At 38.2% G+C, this 20,276-nt stretch overlaps 1 protein-coding gene across 9 annotated transcripts in view; it reads left to right on the forward strand.

Moving 5' to 3' along the window:
- The window catches only part of NARS2 (asparaginyl-tRNA synthetase 2, mitochondrial), a 138,456-nt gene that overhangs the window by 73,831 nt on the left and 44,349 nt on the right, over positions 1 to 20,276 (forward strand). For all 9 annotated transcript variants that reach the window (XR_004053689.1, XR_004053690.1, XR_004053691.1 and 6 more), the window contains exon 7: positions 15,043 to 15,175. Coding sequence is in view for 6 of the 9 variants with exons in the window: in XM_030918482.1 (XP_030774342.1) it covers positions 15,043 to 15,175 (133 nt within the window). In the remaining 3 variants the exon portion in view is untranslated. The remainder of the gene's footprint in view (positions 1 to 15,042; positions 15,176 to 20,276) is intronic.

The raw sequence follows: 20,276 nt of genomic DNA on the forward strand, positions 1-20,276 counted from the left end.
GCAACTGCTACTGTGCTAAGAGCTGAAATTGACCAAAATTAACTACAGTTTACTGTATAAGCCTTTCTCTGGAAGTTGCGGATATTCCATAGACTGCAAGTTTCAAAAACAGTTACATCAGGCCAAGTACAGTGGCTGACGCCTGTAATCCCAGCGCTTTCAGAAGCCGAGGCGGGTGGATCACCTGAGACTGCCAGGAGTTCGAGACCAGCCTTGCCAATATGGTGAAACCTTGTCTGTACTAAAAATACAAAAATTAGTTGGGCATGGTGACACATGTCTGTAGCTCCAGCTACTCGGGAGGCTGAGACAGGAGAATCGCTTGAGCCTGGGAGGTGGAGGTAGCAGTGAACTGAGATTGCACCTCTGCACTCTAGCCTGGGCAACAGAGTGAGACTCCATTTCAGAAAAAACAAAACAGTTAAATCAGACAGATAATACCAGTGCACTTGTCTAGGTGGATAGACAGATTCCTGGTACTTTCTTCTCTGCCATCTTCCCAAAATACTCTCAATCCATCTGTCGTTTGATATTTAGTTGTTTCCTGTGTGGAACTATTGTGATGATTAAGCTCTCTGAAAATTCATGCAGGAGTCTGTGTGTGAACATACGTTTTTATTTCCCTTGGGTAAATAAGAATTAAGTTAATGCTTAACTTTGTAAGAATCTACTAAATAATTTTCTGAAGTAATTGTACTGTTTACATGCCCACTAGCAGTGGATGAGGATGCCAGTTGGTCCACGTTTTTGACAAAAGATGATGTTGTATTTTTAATTTTAGTCATTCTACTGAGTATAAGGTATGTCATTGTGGTTTTAAGTTGTATTTCTGTGGTGACCAGTACTGTTGAACATTTTTTCCATGTACTTACTGGCTGTTCATATATCTTGTTTTTGAACTGTGTTTTCAATTTTTTTCACCCTAGTTTTACCAGGTTGTTTGTTTTATTATTATTGGGTTGTAACAGTTCTTTATATATTCTGTTTACAAGCCCTTTATCAGATATAGGTATTGTAAATTTTTTTTCCCCAGTCTGCCTTTTCTTTCCATTTTAAAATAGTTTTTTTTGAAGACCAGAAGCTGCTTATTCTGTTGGTGTATTATAGTCTTTTTCTTATGTGGTTCATGAATTTTTTATCCTGTCTAAAAGATTACCGACATTTTTCCTAGGGATTTTATATTTTTTATATCATTTTTTCCTAGGGATTTTATATCTTTTATATCATTTTTAGGTCAGTGAAGACCCTGTTAGTCTATAAACTTTTTGAAGGTACAGGCCATACCTGGTTTACCTCTGTGTTTTCCACAGTGATTAGTAGTCTAATAAATATTTGTTGAATGACTAAGTCAATATGACTTCAGGTAGATAATGATGATAAGATACAGACAGATAACTAGGCCCTAAGCTTCTGTATCCATTCCGTCTTTGCTGCTGTGACCTGTGGGCTTGAATTACTTCCATGCTTTTGATTTAATATATCAATCTATTCTAGTTGGGGGAAAAAATTAGTTAAAAAAACTCCATCAGAAAATGTATTTAAAAACTTGAAATACTATGCTATTGGATCTGTTAGGATATCTTAAAGTACCCTTATGTGAAACTGAAATTTCTTTTTCTCTTTTTAACATAAAATATGTATATATACGAACACACGTGTGTGTGTGTGTGTGTGTGTGTGTGTGTGTGTGTGTGTGTGTGTGTATTTTATTTTCTTTAAGAGACAAAGTTTCATTGTGTTGCGCAGGCTGGTCTCAAACTCCTAGGGTGAAGTGGTCCTCCCTCCTCGGTCTCCCAAACTGCTGGAACTACAAACATGAGCCACCGCTCCTGGCTTCATTTTACATTTTCATGCAGTGGGTGTGAATTTCTCTTGGTATGAATTCAGAAAATTTAGTGATTTTGTTTATTTTTTTTAGTCAAAATTGTAAAAGTTTACCTGTGAACTATGTACATGAATTATAGAAACCACGGAAACATTTCTGTGCATTTTACTTCACTGAAACCCACTAACAACCTTAAGTGCAGTTTTGGGGCAGAGCTAGGGCATCTAAACAAGGACACTTTAAAGAGCGAAAGGGAGGGCTGATAACAGTTATGCTGGAGCAGTCAGCATAAAATGGATTTTTCCTGGGCAAACCAAGACCTGTGATCACCCTAAAGTTGATGAATAGGAGCAGGTTAAATTTCTCTCTTCACAGTTTTTATATTTGCTTGTTTTTAGGGAACCACGTAATAGAAATGCCTCATAGGCTGTAGAAGATGTGCTGTAGGAAAAAAAAAAAAATATGTGTATGTGTGTTTGTGTGTGTGTTTGTATGTGTTTTACAGAAAATAAAAGGAAATTTTATCTTTGCTCCTTTAGAAAAAATTGCCAATAAATTCAGTTATGGTTTTCCTTCCCTCTCACCAGTAAAAGCTGATAACAGATAAGCTTAGTCACATGTATTAGTTGCTAGCCACATTAATTTTATTTATTTTGATGTCAACTCCTATTTCATTTCCCTCATATACTCTATACGGAAAAACAAACAAACTGGTGTTTTGCCACATGAAACAGGTGTAGGGGATGGATAAACAGACATGTGTCACATAAATCTTTACAGTTGGAGAATATGCAAAACCCAAGCCAGCCTTATTTCACATTTAAGAGGTAGATTTAGCATGTGAATTAGGATAAAGATCAGGAGATAGACACTTGTTTTTTGTTTCTGGAACATTCTTTAGGGACTTTCATTTAGTTTCTTCAACTGGGTAATTATTCTGGGCTTTCTGCCTGATTCTCCTTTATGACAGTGTGGTGTGAAGTTCAATGGAAAAATTTGAATTTTAGGCAGACAGTATTTTAGGTGCTACTGTAGAAAGAGTTATCTCGGGCCGGGCGCAGTGGCTCAAGCCTGTAATCCCAGGACTTTGGGAGGTCGAGACGGGCGGATCATGAGGTCAGAAGATCGAGACCATCCTGGCTAACACGGTGAAACCCCGTCTCTACTAAAAAAAATACAAAAAACTAGCCGGGCGAGGTGGCAGGAGCCTGTAGTCCCAGCTACTCGGGAGGCTGAGGCAGGAGAATGGCGTGAACCCAGGAGGCGGAGCTTGCAGTGAGCTGAGATCTGGCCACTGCACTCCAGCCTGGGTGACTGAGCGAGACTCCGTCTCAAAAAAAGAAAGAGTTATCTCAAAAATTTTCTTACATGCCTTTCTTAGCCAAAATATATGTGTGATTTGATAATACTGGTATTTCCTATATAGCTGTGGAGGGTTGGATGTAACTTGGGAATTTGGAGATAACGGTTTGAATAGTTCAACCCAGAGTTTCTCTGCCTTTTGTATAGGTCATCCCATGATCCATATCATTGAGTGTTCATTTTTAGTATTCATGCAGCCTATGAGGCCTGGCGTGGCAGAGCATGCCGTTTTTCCTCTTTTTCCTCCTCCTTCTTGCCCTTACTCCTCCTATTCAGGGAAAATGAATAGGGATTTTTCATATATTATTTCTATAGGCTAACTCCTCCTGTAAAAGCAGTTTGCCTATTTCTAGTTTTTGATGGTTCTTCCTTTGTGCTTTTATGTTCATAAACCAAGCTCTGTTTGATTTAGAGTCTGTCAAGAGTATTAGAAAATGTTTATTTCATTCATAGTATATAGGTCTATGCAAATGTACCCTTTTTATGAAATAATACCTTTCATGTCAATGATCTGTGCCTTTTACTTTCAATCATAAGTGGTAATTAAAAGAGCTAGATCAGACTGGGCACAGTGGCTCATGCCTGTAATCCCAGCCCTTTGGGACGCTGAGGTGGGTGGATCACCTAAGGTCAGGAGTTTGAGACCAGCCTGGCCAACATGGAGAAACCCCACCTCTACTAAAAATACAAAAATTAGCTGGGCGTGGTGGCACCTGCCTGTAGTTCCAGCTATTCGGGAGGCTGAGACAGGAGAATGGCTTGAACCTGGGAGGTGGGGGTTGCAGTGAGCCAAGATTGCATCACTGCACTCCAGTCTGGGTGACAGAGCAAGACTCAGTCTCAAAAAAAAAAAAAAAAAAAAAAAAGAATTTGATCAGTGGTTCTCAACTCTGGTTATATATTAGAATGTTTCAGGATCTTTTAAAAAATATATAGATATATTAGCTTGACTCCCCCAGCCCCCTTAGGAAAAATGAGATTTAATTGATCTGGGTGTGGGACTGGACATCAGGATTGTTTTTCTATAGTGCCATATGTTATTCTGCTATGCACCAGGGCTGAAAACCACTCTGAATCAGTGGTTTTTAACATGTAGTCCTTGGACCAGCAGCATCACCATCACCTGGAATGTGTAAAAATGGAGACTCTTGGGCCTACCCTAGACCTACTGAAGCTGACCAGTTTAGGGGTGGGGCCAAGTAAACTGTGTTTTCACAAGCCTCTGGTTTAAGAATCACTGCTCTAGGTCATCTAAGCATTTATAACAAAGCCTCCTTTTGCATAAGTCCAACCTTGTAGGCTCCACAATGCTCCAGAATGGCTCTAGACTTGAAAGTAGCTAAAGAAGGTAGGCGGGGGAAGGGAAGAAGCTGTCCATAGTCGAGAAGTGCTATAAAGTATATTGGATATGTTACCATTTTGTATATCATAAAATAGAATGAAAATGTATCCTGACTGGGTATGGTGGCTAATTCCTGTAATCCCAACACTTTGGGAGGCCGAGGTGGGCAGATCACTTAAGGCCAGGAGTTTGAGACCAGCCTGGCCAATATGACAAAACCCCATCTCTACTAAAAATATAAAAATTAGCCAGGTGTGGTGGCACATGCCTGTAATCCTAGCTCCTCAGAGGCTGAGGTATGAAAATCACTTGAACGCAGGAGCGGGAGGTTGCAGTGAGCTAAGATTGTGCCACTGTACTCCAACCTAGCCATAGAGCAAGACTCAGTCTCAGAAGAAAAGATAGAAAGAGAATGAAAATGTACCTGATTGACCATCAGTGCTTATTAATGACTGTTCCTTTCTACTACTAAATAACTATATATAGGAGAAAGAATAAGACAGGAAAGAACAGCTGTAATGGTAGTAAGTGGCAATCACAGAGACAGCAAGTAAGGGATGGTGGAAGAAAGGTGAACAAAGAACGGCCACCAAGAATGGAATAACCAAGTTGTCCAGAGGGGCAGAAACCACCCAGAGGACAGTGACATTTAAGATACAGAACTTCTCTTTGCACATGTTTTGTACTTTAAAAAGTAGAGCACAGATGCTCAGTGGTACCATTCAGCATCTGTGCTGAACTTTTTACTTTTTAAGACTGCACCCTTGCAGCAGTACAGTAAGTGGGCCATGGATTTAGACTGCTTATGTTAAAGCAGCTTTGGTTTGATGCTCTGGACTATTTACTAACTTATGTAAGCCTCAGTTTCTGAAGTTATAAAATGGAATGAAATCACCTCTCTTATAGGGTAGCAAGGATGAAATGAACGTGTGTAAAGTGCTTGATAGACAGTCTCATCATTCAACAATTTTTTTTTTTTTTTTTTTGAGACGGAGTCTTGCTCTGTCGTCCAGGCTGGAGTGCAGTGGTGTGGTCTCGGCTCACTGCAACCTGCGCCTCATGGGTTCAAGCACTTCTTGTGCCTCAGCCTCCCAAGTAGTTGGAATTACAGGGGTATGCCACTTGTCACTTTGGTCTTGGATTTCCAGCCTCTAGAACTGCAGGAAAGTTAATTTCTGTTGTTTAAGCCACCCAGTCTGTGATACTTTGTTATAGCAACGCCTGGCTGATTTTTGTATTTTTAGTAGAGACAGGATTTCACCATGTTGGCCAGGCTGATGTCGAACTCCTCACAGCCTCAGCTGATCCACCTGCCTCAGCCTCCCAAAGTGCTGGGGTTACAGGCGTGAGCCGGCACACCTGGCCTCAGTCAACTTTTAAAGAATATATTGTGGCAAAATACACATAAGATAAAATTTACCATTAGTGACATTGTACAACCAACATCACTGTCTAGTTCCAGAATATTTCCATCACCCCAAAAGTAAGTCCCGTACCCATAAAACAGTTATTCTCTGTTATGTACTGAATTGCCTCTCCCCCAGGATTCATATGTTGTGTTGTCCTAACTCCTATGTGATTGTATTTGAAGACAGTACCATTAAAAAGTAATGTTATGTGAGGACATAAGGGTGGAACCCTAATCCAGTATGACTGGTGTCCATATAAGAAGAGACAACAGGAGTGCTTGTGCACAGAGGAAAATCCACATGAAGACATAGCAAGAAGGCAGCCTTCAGCAAACCTGAAAGAGAGGCCTCACCAGAAACCAATCCTGCTGTCACTTTGGTCTTGGATTTCTGGCCTCTAGAACTGCAGAAAAATTAATTTCTGTTGTTTAAGCCACCCAGTCTGTGATATTTTGTTATAGCAACTCATGTAAAATAATGTACTGTCCATTTCCTCCCCACCCAATCCTGGCAACCACTTTCTGCTTTCTGTTTTTGTAGATTTGCCTATTCTGGATATTTCATATACAGGAAATCATACAGTATGTGGCCTTTGGTGTGTAGCTTCTTTCACTTAGCCTAGTGTTTCCATCCATGTTATAGCATGTATCAGTATTTCTTTTTTATGGCTGAAAATTATTGCATTGTATGAATACACCACATTTAGGTTATTCATTCATTCATTGATGAATATTGGGGTTATTTCTACTTTTTGACTAACTATGTAATGCCACTATGAACGTTTGTGTATAAAGTTTTGTTTGAATACTTGTCTTTATTATTTCTTTGAAGTGTATGTTCAGGAGGAAATTGTTGGGTCATTCTATGTTTAATTTATTGAGGAACCACCAAATTGTTTTCCATAACAGTTATACAATTTCACATTCCCACCAACAGTATACAAGGAGTTTCTCTATATCCTTGCCAACATTGTTATTTTTTATTTTCAAAATTTAGCCATCAAAAAACTTTTTAAAAAGGATATTAATTAGAGGTTTAAACTTTCTTTAGGGCAGTAGTTCTTTATCAGGGATTCACATCATAATTACTAGTGAAGCTTTTAAATATATCCATGACCAGGATCCTTCTTAGACTTTTTGAATAGAGGTCTTCAGAGGTAGAGCCCTGAACTAATACACCTCATTAAGAACCATTGCCAAAGGTAGTGGTTCTCAGCATATGGTCTGGATATCTCTGGGGCTTCACATCCTCTCAGGGGAATCCTTGAAGTTGAAACAATTTTCATAGTACTAAGACAGTAATTGCCTTTTTCATTCTCATTGTCTCAAGAGTATATATACAGTGTTCTCCAGTCTTTGTGGCATGTGATAGTGCAACAGATTGAATGCAAAAGTAGATATGAGAATCTAGCCACCTTTTGTTAAGCCAGACATTAAAGAAACTTATAAAAGTATAAAGCAGTGTCACTCCTCTTACTAATTTTTTTGTTTTGGGAAAAAATTATGTTTCCTAAAAAGTGTGTTATTTGTAACACATAATGGACATGTCATTGTTTTTGTTGTTTTTTTTTTTTTTTTTTTTTTTTTTTGAGACGGGGTCTCGCTCTGTCACCTGGGCTGGAGCACAGTCGCATTATCATAGCTCACTGCAGCCTCAACCTCCCAGACTCAATCAATCCTCCTGCCTCAGCCTCCCAACTAGCTGGGACTAAAGGTGCATGCCGCCTTGCTTGGCTAATTTTTGTATTTTTTGTAGGGATGGGGTTTCACCATGTTGCCCAGTCTGGTCTCAAATCCTGGCCTCAAACGATCCACCCGCGTCAGCCTTCCGAAGTGTTTGGATTACAGGCATGAGCCACCATGTGCGGCCTTGTCATTATTTTTAAGTAACACAAACATAGTTTTTATAGTAAACATTGGTAGATAAAACCTAGATAAACCAAATTTCTTTGAGATCTACAATAATTTGAAGTGTAAAGGGATCTTTACAACATGATGAGACCCCCATCTCTAAAAAAATTTTTAATTAGCTGGGCTTGGTGGCACATAGTTGTGGTCTTCGCTACTCAAGAGGCTGGGGCAGGAGGATTACTTGAGCCCAGGAGGTTGAGGCTGCAGTGAACTGTGTTTGTGCCACTGCACTCCAGCCTGGGTGATAGAGCAAGACCCTGTCTCAAAAAAAAAAAAAAAAAAAATTAAGCAAATGCCAACTGTATCCCAATGGAAAGGAAGGAGACAAAAAGTAACTTTGATCCATTTGTTCTCTTACCATATAGTTGGTATTAGGTTAACCTTTTGATGTATTTTATTTCATTTCATCTTTATAATAACCTCCATGACATTTATATACTCACCCTCATTTTTGCATGGGGAAATTGAGTCTTACAGAAATTAAGAACTTAGTTTGTTCATAAGTGGAGGAGCCGTGATTTCAACTGAGGTCTTTAGACTGCATGTTCTTAATCAGTACCATAACCTTAAAAAAGTGAGTCATCTGGACAGGACTGGAGTCCAGGAAATTGTTGATAATTTACTGCCATAATGACTTCTCTACCTCTGTAGTATCAGGCCTAAGAAAAGGGAACCTTTGAAATATTTGTAGACTTGAATGACACTTAAATGCTATGTAGTACATGTGACTAAAGTAAAGTATTGACATGTTGTTCTCTTTAGTGGTCCTCAGAGCAAGGACCTCTAAATATGAGAAATGTAAGAGGGATAATCTCAACACTTGTAAGTGCAGTTGATAGAACTATATACCTGTTTTTGAAAGGTAATTTTAGTGTCTTATTGAGACATAAGGATAAATACTCAATTAGAAAGAACGGATTTGTGACCTTTTAGAATAATGTTATTTTCTAAGACCCCATATCCAGTCAGTCAGTCCTGAAGAGTCCACTGTGGCAGGAATGAAGTGGTATTTCACTCAGGCAGGAGCCAAAGAATCATATACTGCTGTGTTTACATAGAATAGATGAGGATAATTATTTTCTTGTAGTAATATTACAGTTAATTTAAAATTTTTCTAATTAGAGCAGCTTACCCTCTCTAGTCCTTTTCAAGGATTTTCTCGTTGACAGAGCAAAAATATGTGACAGTTTTTAAAAACTGATGCTATTATTGTCTAGTGGCTTCTGTGAACAATAATTTCACAGAACAGCAGTATTTTCTGTTTAGTAATTGATATTCTATTTACCTTCCTCTTCTACCCTTAATCCCATCCCAGTGCTGTTGCAAATATTCATTTGGGAAGCTGGGTGCCATAGTGTGCATGTGTAGTTCCACTTTCTTGGGAGCCTGAGGCAGGAGGGTCACTTGATCCCAGGAGTCCAGTCTGGGCAACATAGGAGACCCCATCTCTTAAAAAATGTAATTTGGGGATCAGCATATTTTATAGAAAATGAATTACTTATTTGACTAATATTGACTAGTACGTGTTGGGCATTGGATTAAGACTGAGGATGAGGATGCCATAATGAACCAAAATATATGTATAGTCACTCATTAAATTTCCAGTCTAATGGAGATGGATGTTAAATAATCACATCAATTGATGTAAATGTTTTATTTTGAAAGGTGCTGTGAACAGTAAGTAGTACATGGTGTTATTAAAGAGCATATTGGTTTTTTCACCAAACCAACAGAAAAAAAAAGAAGAGCATATTGGGAAGATTGGCCTAGGAAGGTTGGGAGGTGACTGAAATCAAAGTGGAAGCTGGGGGGTGGCATGAGATCAGTTTGTGACAAGTGAAAGGACCAAATAAGCGGATGGATATATACTTTTGGAACTTAAAGAAGAGAGCTGGTTAGAAGGTATAAATTTGTGTATGCAAGTAAGTGGTTAACTGAAATCATTGGCCAAGAAAGATCATATAAGGAAAAGTATCATGAGAAAAGTTAGAGGTTCTAGGAGTAACTTTGGAGGAATGCTAGTGCTTAATGAACAGCTAAAGTGGCATGCAAAAGGAGGCAGAAGTAGAGGTCAGAGCAGTATTTAGAAGGAAAACTAGGAGAGTACTAGGAAAATAGTGTTAAATGTTTCAAGAGGTGAGGGTATTTCAAGGTGTATCAGATAAAATCTGGTCACTGCTTACTGTGGTTACAAGGAAGGCCCTGCATGTTCTGGTCCTTTCCACCATCTCTTACCATTGATCCTGCTACTGGCCTACACCTGTTCTTTAAATTCTTTAAACATGTCAGGCTCCTTCCTACCTTAGGACCTATGTGTTGGTGTTTGCTTTGCTAGAATGTTCTTTTCACATGTCATCTCCTCAGATAGTTAGCTAATGTTCCACCCCCTTTAGCAGGATTGTTGTCAGACTCTGTCAAACTTGGTGTTTCATCATACAATTTAGATTAAATTTTGCTTGGGTCTGAAGTTCAGTTCCAGATAAAGTATTAAGAACATGTTAAAGGAAATTATTTGGCACAAGTTTTTGGCAATAAAGGTAAGAATTTTTAGAATTTAGAATGCACCCTCCCTAAGGCATCTTGACATGACTTGATTATTGAAATGGTGAAGGCTGCATCTCTTTTATAATCCCTTTCCACCAAGTGTATTGCATGATAGAGGGATAGGGGAAAGCTGAAAAGGAGGTATCTGGAGTCTACTCTGTTAGGCAGGTAGAAATAATGAATGCAAAATATGTCACAGTATTGACAATCTAGTGAACACAAAACAGTAGTAAAATAGACGATCATTTTCTGAATGATGAGAAAAGCACTTGGCAAAAACTTTTAAAATCTGGTTTAAAAGTTTTCTGGGAGTTCATTTAAGGTCAATGAACTTTTACTAAACTAACAGTAGAAAAGTGATATGGAGGTTGGGGGTGGTTTAGGAAGGGTATAGTGAAAGTTGCTGATCAATCTTATGCTGAATAAGTTCTTCCCAAACTAAAGAACAGCAGTTCCTCTGTTCTTTCAGGATGTTAAGATTCGCTGTGAAATTTCAGGGCTAGAAAGAATAAATGGCCAGGCAATCAGTGACCACTTTATATTAATCTATTTGCCATCTTGAGGGCTTCATAAAACTCTACACACGGGAAAAAGTGAACTTTGTAGAACCTTTTTTTTTTTTTTGGCAATTTTGCTTTTTATTTTCCAAAGAGCCATTTTTGTAGCTATCTTGGTTGATGTGTATTGAATGTACTTTTGTTATACTAAACATTAACTCCAAGCTCATGGATTTTCCTTATATAGCTTTCCTTGCTTCATAATTTGGCACAAGAAGGATTCTTAGTGCCGAGTGTTTTCTTTTTCTCCTGGTCTCTTCTCAGAGCCATACTGGCCTTTCACCTGGTTTTGTATCTTATTTTTGAAATGGCCTTGTTGTCAGGTTTTATTTTAAATGTTGGTTGGTTCAATCTTTGCTGCAAATGGCTTTCATGTCTGTGGAAGATAGGAAAAAAGAAAGAAATCAACAAATTAAACTAGAAGTGATTCCACAGGCACCTAGAGACAAAATTATTGCAAAAGATCATAGAGATCAATGCCAAGCTGCCCCCAACCCCAACTCCTATAAGAATTTGAAGACCAGAAAAGCTAGATAACTTGCTAAAGATTACAAAGTATTGATGAGAATATGTCATTCTCATTATTTTCATGAAGATAACATTCTAGAGAGCTGTATTTTAACACATAAAACAAGCTTTCATAATATGCCAAACTGCTTACCCTAGTTATCTTTGAGAAGGGGGAATATACTAAAAATTTTTCTTTCTGATTTTCTGAGTTTGCAATGTTGTTTTGAGCATCATTATTGTTAATATCATGGTTAAGGCTATGAGCATAAGAGGCAGAAATGTGGATTTGAATCTGGCTTCCATTTACTAAGCTATGACTTTGACTTTTGGGAATGCTTCTTAACCTGTCTGAACTGCAGTTTCTTATTCTGGAAGATAAATGTATTAATACATACTTAGGTTGAGTTAACTATGAAGGGATTAATTCTAAGGTTCTTGGCTATTTAGTGCTTGGCCCATGATGATCACTCCATAATAGTGGCCATTAGTACTGCTACTATTACGTATAATAGAACACTTGATATGAAACAGTGTCTTTGGATACTGACATAGTGTGATCATTATTGAATTATTTAAACATTTATCTCCTTAAAGATTAGATGCTTTCTTACGCAGTTTTTCGGCATACCTTCCAGTTCATTTTATCACTCTGTAACTTCAGAGGAAGCACTGTGGTCATTAGTTCTTGCTCTATCAAAATGATATTTAACTCTTGGATACCTCAATCAGAGCCTGATCCTTACTATAATTGAAATAAAAGTTATTGAGCCTTTTCTGCGTTTTACGCTAGAGACCTTGCCCTGTGTTGCCAGGGAAAATCATTAACCATTGTAAAATTTAAAAATCCCTATTGCTGCTCATCTTGGAGCATCCTATGCTCCATCAGTATACACACAATTTCTTGTGATAAAGTACCAGAAATGTCATTTTACTTATTTAGATGTCCTATACTATTGCCAACCTACCTAGAGATGGCACAGTCAGAGATTGGAAACTTAGGGCCTTCTAATTATTGAATTTATTGTTTGGACCAGACCTGGATTGTTTGACCCCTTTTAGGTACTGAGAGCCTCAGTGACATGTATCTGAGTATTTTTCTGTGTTTGTAATGTTACTGTTTGTGAGGATGTGCTTTTTAGTTTACAACTGAGGAAGCCTGTCATCATCATTAGTACTCATTCATTCAGCATGAGCACCTGTTTTATCTTAGGCACTAGAGATGCGAATATGAATAAAACATGGTTCCTGTTCTGGAAAATGTCATAGTTTTTTGGGGGAGAAAGATAAATAGTTACATTTCAAAGTGGTATGTTCTATATAATAAACATGAAAAAGTGTTATAGTAATACACAAGAAGGAGCAATAAATTTGGAGGAATGGTAAGGATTCAGAGAGGAAGTGACAGTTGAGCCAAGTCTTGAAGGATGAATGGGAATTTTCCATTTAGAGGGTAGAGGAACAGGGGAGGAGGCAATACAGGGTAGGGAACAGCCTATGCAAAAACCTAAGGGCATGCGTGGGGCACACTAGGAAGGGAGAAGGTCTTCAGAGTGGCTGGAGAAAAGGGTGTGTGGGAAACAACTGAGTTGAAATTAGGAGTTGGAATTTTATTCTTTGGTACTAAGGAATCATTGAAGATTTTAAAATTAGGGCTGACATAGTCAGATTTGAGTTTGGAAACCTGTAGTTTGGGACTGGAGGAAGACAGGTGCCAGACACCAGTTAAAAAGCTGTTGTTTTCTAAGCAGGAGACAAAGGTTTACACTGACAATAGCTGTGGAGATAGAGAAGAGCTGCGAGATTTCAGAGTTTTCCGAGATATAAACAACGAAATTTTGTGATCAAAATGATTAGGGCCATGTGATAAGTTGGGGAATGTGGGATCTGTCTTGGTTGAGTAGGTGGATTAACTGAGATTAACAGAGCTGGAGGAAATATGAAAATAAAGTCATGACTGTTCATTTTGTCTTTTGTTTGTTTTGGGGAACAAGGTCAAAATTTTCATTTTGCACAAGGTAGGTTTAGTTTTATCAGAAACATTCTAGTAGGCAAGTCTGTAGCTGAATCTTGGAAGACAGGCAACCATAGTAATATTTTTGAGCTCCTACTGTTTATTTTTTCAATAAAAACTAAGGTTCTCAGAGGTTAGCAGATCATGGTCTTAGGAAGGTAGCTGTAGAACCAAAATATAAATTCCTAAGCTTCTACCAATTGGGTCTTACTGAAATGGCAATTGAGAGAAAAATAAATCCCTTGGTTTTTACCATAGTTACTTTGTTTCCTTTCCCAGAGTATCTTTACTAAAAAAACAAACAAACAAAACTAATATATATACAAAAGCCATCTATTTTCTACACTAAGTTTTCTGATCTTAATATTATTTGGCTAAATGACAGATGAGGTGTACTCAGGATCATAGCTAAGGAACCTCAAACAGCTTGTTTTGTTCTAACAAAACCTTAACATTTAAAGATTAAGTCCTCAAGAAATATTTATTACTTCATACATGCTTGATCTAATCTCAGCTGTTACTTGGTTTGAATGTGAGGGAAACAATAAGTATTAAAGAATGACAGATGTAGTGTCTACTTCACTATAGGAATTTAAGAATAAGGGATTTTTCTCCCCATTTGGATGGTTGAGCTATAGTCCCCTGGAATCAAGGGAATAAAGTAGTTCCTCAAAATCTCTCACCTCCAGATTTCAGGTGTCATTCGCCATTGATTGAAAGACTTGAGTAGTCGTGAAGGACTTGAGTGGGCCTCGAACAAGGTGAACTGCTATATGTATCTGATGTTCTTTTTTCATGTGTTTAAAAAGTAAATGAACACACCTTATCTACATGAAATTCTAGTTTTCGCTGTTACTATCTAGATTTTCTGTGTGGTTTCTTGGGCTGTGGTGTTTTTTTCTTTACTTTGTTCTTGATTGCTGTGAAATGTAGTTGCCTGCTGTTTAAGGCAGCTGCAGTAGAGTGTACCCAGAAGTGGTTATGTTTCTATATTTAGTAAAACCATAGGATTTGTGAAGCAGTTGCAGATTCCTTCAGGATAAAATGGCTTCTATAAATGTAACTTTTTTTTTTTCTTTTTTCTTTTCTTTTCTTTTTTTTTTTATTTAGACAGGATCTCACTCTCACCCAGGCCAAAACGCAGTGGCATGAACATGGCTTGCTGTGGCCTCAACCTCCTGGGCTCAAACGATCCTCTTGCCTCAGCCTCCCAAGTAGCTGGAACTATAGGCACAGGCCATCATACCCAGCTATTTTAAAAGATTTTTTGTAGACGTAAATTTTCACCATGTTTCCCAGGCTAGTCTTGAACTCCTAAGTTTAAGCAGTCTTCCCAGGAAGTGCTAGGATTACAGACGTGAGCCACTGTGCCCAGCCTCAATGTAACATTTTTAATGAAACTATTATTATCACCCATTAGAGAAATATATAGCAGCAAATATGTGTGAGTCTGTGGACAAGACAGAGGCACACGAAACTTGTTTTTATTTCCTTAAGAGCTCAGTGAATATTTTAAATCCTTAAAATTAATCATGTGAATTCTATTTTTATTCTCTTAATCTTGAATTGCAGAGCTTTTACTCAAGTGTTTACCTTTGGTCCGACCTTCCGAGCTGAAAATTCTCAGAGCCGGAGGCACCTGGCAGAGTTTTATATGGTGGAAGCAGAGATTTCTTTTGTTGACAGCCTTCAAGATCTCATGCAGGTAGGTACACAAGTTTTAAAATAGCAGGTATCTGTGACATTAAAATGTTTCTGTATATATTTTTACCTCAGACATTTATGTGTTACAGGTATTCATAAAGTGAAAAGAAGGGAGAACTACTTAATAAACACTTACTAAATGCCTTTACTGTAATAGTTTAAAATACAAGAGTCAGACAGATTTAAGTTTATATCCCAGCTCTGCCATTAGCTTTGCTGTGAAGTTCCCTGACTTTCATGATCTTTAGGTTCCTCAGCTCTAAAATGAGAAATATTGTACTTACTCCTAAGGTTATGTGAGGGTAAATGGAATTGTGTATATAATATAAAGCACATAGCACGAGGTCTGGAACACAAGCAGGTTCACTAAATAGTAGCTCTGATTTGCTAGGAAAATAAACCAAACATCTTTATAATTATATAAATGTTTGTAATACTTACATAAACCCCTATGTAGCTATATTAGAAAGCATCCACAGGAGCTGTCAGCTCAGTTAAGCAGGGGAAAAGGCTGGAGAGAAGGTCATGGTCAGGCAGCAGATCATGAAAGACCTCGTGTTTCAACGCCATGGTAAGGAGTTTGAACTTTACCCAAAATTTAAGGAGCAAGAGTTCTAAGTTGGAACATGAAGGTCAGAACTGTATTTTAGACACATCTTTTTAGCAGCAATTTGAACAATGATTTAGAGGTAGATGAAAGTGGAGAGGCCTTGTTAGGAGGCTGTAGACATAATCCAGACACTGTACACCAGTGGAGTTGGATGGACCAAGATTTGATGCTTAACCACTCACGTGCTATGTGACCAACTTAGACAAGGGACTTAATCTCTCTAGGCCTCAGTGTCCTCATCAAAATTCCAATACATAGGAATAAAAATTTCTACTTTATAGGCTACTTGAGAAGATTGGACAGATTATATATATAGTATATATCTATTATATACATATATATATGAAGTACTTAGCATAATTTATGGCACTTAATAAATACCCAGGAATTGTTAACTGTTAAATTATGAATTGTCTGTTCAGAAGCATTGTGGTTACTGTCTTGTTTGGATTTGTAATTATGGGATGTTTATTTTAGTGATTTTCATCAGCTCTCGTTTCTATTCATTTATATGTCTTTCTACTCTTACCCAGTAAATGACCTATTTCCACTGAAAACATAAATACCATATATATCACAAATAGAACAGACTAATTATTTTATTACCCTGTCTTGAGTTGGATTTCCTAGTAAACAAAACTCTAGGGCAGAGATGTGTGGGCAGGGGCGTTATTGGGAAGTGCTCTTGAGAACAGCATTCGTAAGGAAAGGAAAAAAGTCACATTGAACAGTAGAAAGAGTGAACTGTGATGCACTTACAAACAGGGGCCTTAGCCTCTTCTTGGAACTGGAATGGTCCTTTCCACTTGTCCCATCGGAAGGCAAGTGGGTAGCACTTTGTGCCTTCCCATATCAACTAGTCATTAGACGTGATTAGCCACTGGAAGGGGCATAACCTTGAGTAAGGCAGCACCTTTGGGTCTCGACAGTTCCTGTTGAAGCACTCAACTATAAACTATCAGCAGTTAATAATATTCCTGGGTTCCCGTATAGGGCACCTGGCTCTGAAGGGGCATTCTGACCACACAATGTAGCATTTCACTTCCATACCCTCTTCACACTTCCCACTGAGCATTTTGGATCACTCCCCATGAGACATTTTTGGTTGTCCCTATTAGGGAATGGGCAGGGAAGGGAGAGAGTTGTCATTATTAGCATGTAGTTGGTAAAGGCAGGAGTGCTATTCAGCAATCTAAAGTACACAGCCACCTTCTCCCCAGTAATTAGCTGGCCCAAAATATCAGTAGTGCCGCTGTTGAACAACCATATTCTGGACTGTAGGAGTTCAGGATATGAGCTTCAGAAGGAGTCAGTGTGCATTCCTTAAGTAGCTTTCAGTGTGCATTCATTAAGTAACTTTCACCCCCTAATTCTTTATTAATTTTTGTTCTACAGTTACATTTTACCATATGACAGAGTTGCAAGATATTGTTTATTTTTCTCAGTTATATTAGTAAAAACATTGAGGAATAAATAGATTAAGCTACATACCTTTTTAGTAAGTGTGAGCAGAATTCAGTTACAGATTTTCACCTTTGCATTCAGTCAATAATGCCATGAAATTATTTTATTCTGCTCTAAATATTTCAAGTGGAGCATTTCAGTCTAAACTTAATGTTTATAATTAGTCATTTCTTTATTTCATTTTCTTTTCCTTTCTTTCTTTTCTTTTTTTTCTTTCTTCTTTCTTTTTTTGAGACAGGGTCTTACCCTTGTCTCCCAGGGTGGAGCGCAGTGGTGCACTCTTAGCTCACTGCAGCCTCTGCTTCTGGGCTCAAGCCATCCTCCCACCTCAACCTCCAAAGTAACTAGTTCTATAGGCACACACCACCATGCCCAACTAATTTTTTGGTAGAAATGGGGTTTCACCAGGTTGCCCAGGTTGGTCTTGAACTCCTGAGCTCAAGCCATCCGCCTGCCTCAGTCTCCCAAAGTTCTGGGATTACAGGCATGAGTCAGCATGCCCTGCCTCATTTCCTCTTTTTCTTCCATTTCTTCACTTTGTTTTTATCTGTAGATGTCTTGACTGATGGATTTTTAGGCTAGTTTCTTAAGCTTTGGTGATTAATGTCCTGGAATACTGTGAACCAAAAGATCACACGTTTTATTTAGAGCATTATCTTGTACTACCTTAGCTGGTGTTATCTCAGATATATTCCAAAATAAGTCGGGAACTAATTAAAAAGGGTTGGACTACCCCAGAGAGATCAGTTATCCCAGAGAAAACAGTTACTTGTTCAGTGGCTTTAGATGGGGTGGGCCTGGGCAAGGAGGTAGCTTCAGTGACATTACTCCCTGAGACTTGCATAATAGCTATCTGAAGCAGTTTTGATTTATCCGTTCACCAGTTGAAGGACATTTAGTTTATTCTGTTTTTGAAAGTAACGAACAAAGTTGCCGTAAATATTTATGTGCAGGTTTTGTATGAATGTAAAGTTTCATTTCTCTCTGTTTTTTTTGTTTTTTGAGGCAGGGTCTCACTCTGTCACCTAGGCTGGAGTGCAATGGTGCAATCGTAGCTCACTTCAGCCATGAACTCCTGGAGCCCAAGTGATCCTCCCATCTCAGCCTCTCAAGAAGCTAGGACTACAGGTGCTATTTTTTAAATTTTTTGTAGAGACAGGATCTCACTATGTTGCCCAGGCTGGTCTCAAACTCCTGGGCCCAAGGGATCCTCCTGCCTCTCAGCCTCCTAAAGTGTTGGGATTACATGTGTGAGCCACAGCCACCCAGACTCATTTCTCTTGGGTAAATTCCTAGGAGTGGGATTACTAGGTCAGTGTTTGATGTGATGTTTTATAGTTTTCATTGTACAGATCTTTTATATCCTTGGTTAAATTTACTCCTAAGTGGAGTTATCTCTTGGTATCCAGAAGGGATTGGTTTCCCGACCCTCCCCACTCCCCGCCATTATGGATACCAAAGTCCATGGTTACTTACGTTCCTTATATAAATTATAAAGGTTCTTTCATTTTATAGGAAAGAAATCTGTATTCCAAAGTGACTGTTCCATCTTGCATTCCTACCAGCAATGTATGGAAGTTTTACTTGTTCTAGTTCTTCATCAGTACCAAGTACTGTCAGGCATGTGTGGTGGTTTTAAGCTATTCTAAGAGCTGTGTATTAGTATTTCATTGTGGTTTAAATTTGCATTTCCCTAATGCTTATTGATGTTGAGCATCTCTTCGTGTACGTACTGGCCATCTATATGTCATCTTCTGTGAAATGTATTTTTATTGCCCATTTTCCATATGGCTTGCTTGTTTTTTTCACTGTTGAGTTTGGAGAGTTCTTTATATATTCTAGCTCCTAGTTCCTTGTTGGATGTGTGGTTTCTGACTGTGTTCTCCTAGTCAGTAGCTTGGCTTTTCATCCTCTTAATTTTGATGACATCTAGTTTATCATTTTTTGTTTAATGGATTGTGCTTTTTATGTCAAGTCTAAGAACTCTTTACCTAGCCCTAGATCTCAAGGATTTTATGATGTTTTATAGCTTTAGCTTTTATGTTTTTCATGTAAGTCTATGATCCATTTTGAGTTAATTTTTGTGTAACATGAGACATAGAAGTTCTTGTCCCTTCCTTTCCTTTCCTCTCTTCTCTTTCCCCTTTCCTTTCGACCTCTGGATAACTTCTTGCTCCAGCACCATTTGTTGAAAAGGCTGTTAGCTAAACTTCGTCTATTGAATTGCTTTTGGGTCTTTGTCAAAAATCAATTGGTCTTATATATATGGATCTATTTCTGAATCCTCTATTCTGTTCCATATTCTATTTAATACTTTACCACTTCAAGTAAAACAACAGTCTTACTACTATATGTTTCCCTTTGCCTTCACCCCTTTGTCTTATAGTTGCCATATGCATTACAAGTTCTATGTGTTAATTTCCTATTGCTGCTGTAACACGTCATCACAAACCTGGTGGGTTAAAACAACTCGAATTTATTATTGTATTCTTCTGGAGGTGAGAAGTCCAAAGTGGATTTTACTGGTCTAAAATCCAACACTGCTAAAATGTGTCAGCAGAGTTGCATTCCCCTTGGAGGCTTCAGGAGAGAATTAGGTCCCTTGCCTCTTACATTTTCTAGAGACTACCTGCATTCTTTGGCTCACAGACCTTACAAACCAGTAAGGTATCATCTTCAAATCTTTCTAACTCTCACCCTCATGCCTCCCTCTTTCAGGTAAAGGATCCTTGTGATTACATTAGTCCCACCACATAATCTAGAATAATCTAGAAAAATCTCATCATTTAAAGATTCTTAATCACACATACACAGTTTGTTTTACCAGGTAGGCTAACATACTCATGGATTCTGGGATTGGAGCATGGACAGCTTTGGCAGAGGGATAAATATTATTCTGCCAATCACAGTTCACATATGTTGAAAACCTCTACTGATGTTTGAATTTTTGCTCTCAATCACCATACATATTTTAAAGAATTTTAGAAGAGAAAAAAACATCTGTTGTATTTACCTACATTTGGTAGTA

Source organism: Rhinopithecus roxellana, chromosome 15, assembly GCF_007565055.1.
Source record: "Rhinopithecus roxellana isolate Shanxi Qingling chromosome 15, ASM756505v1, whole genome shotgun sequence".
Taxonomy (NCBI): Eukaryota; Metazoa; Chordata; class Mammalia; order Primates; family Cercopithecidae; genus Rhinopithecus; species Rhinopithecus roxellana.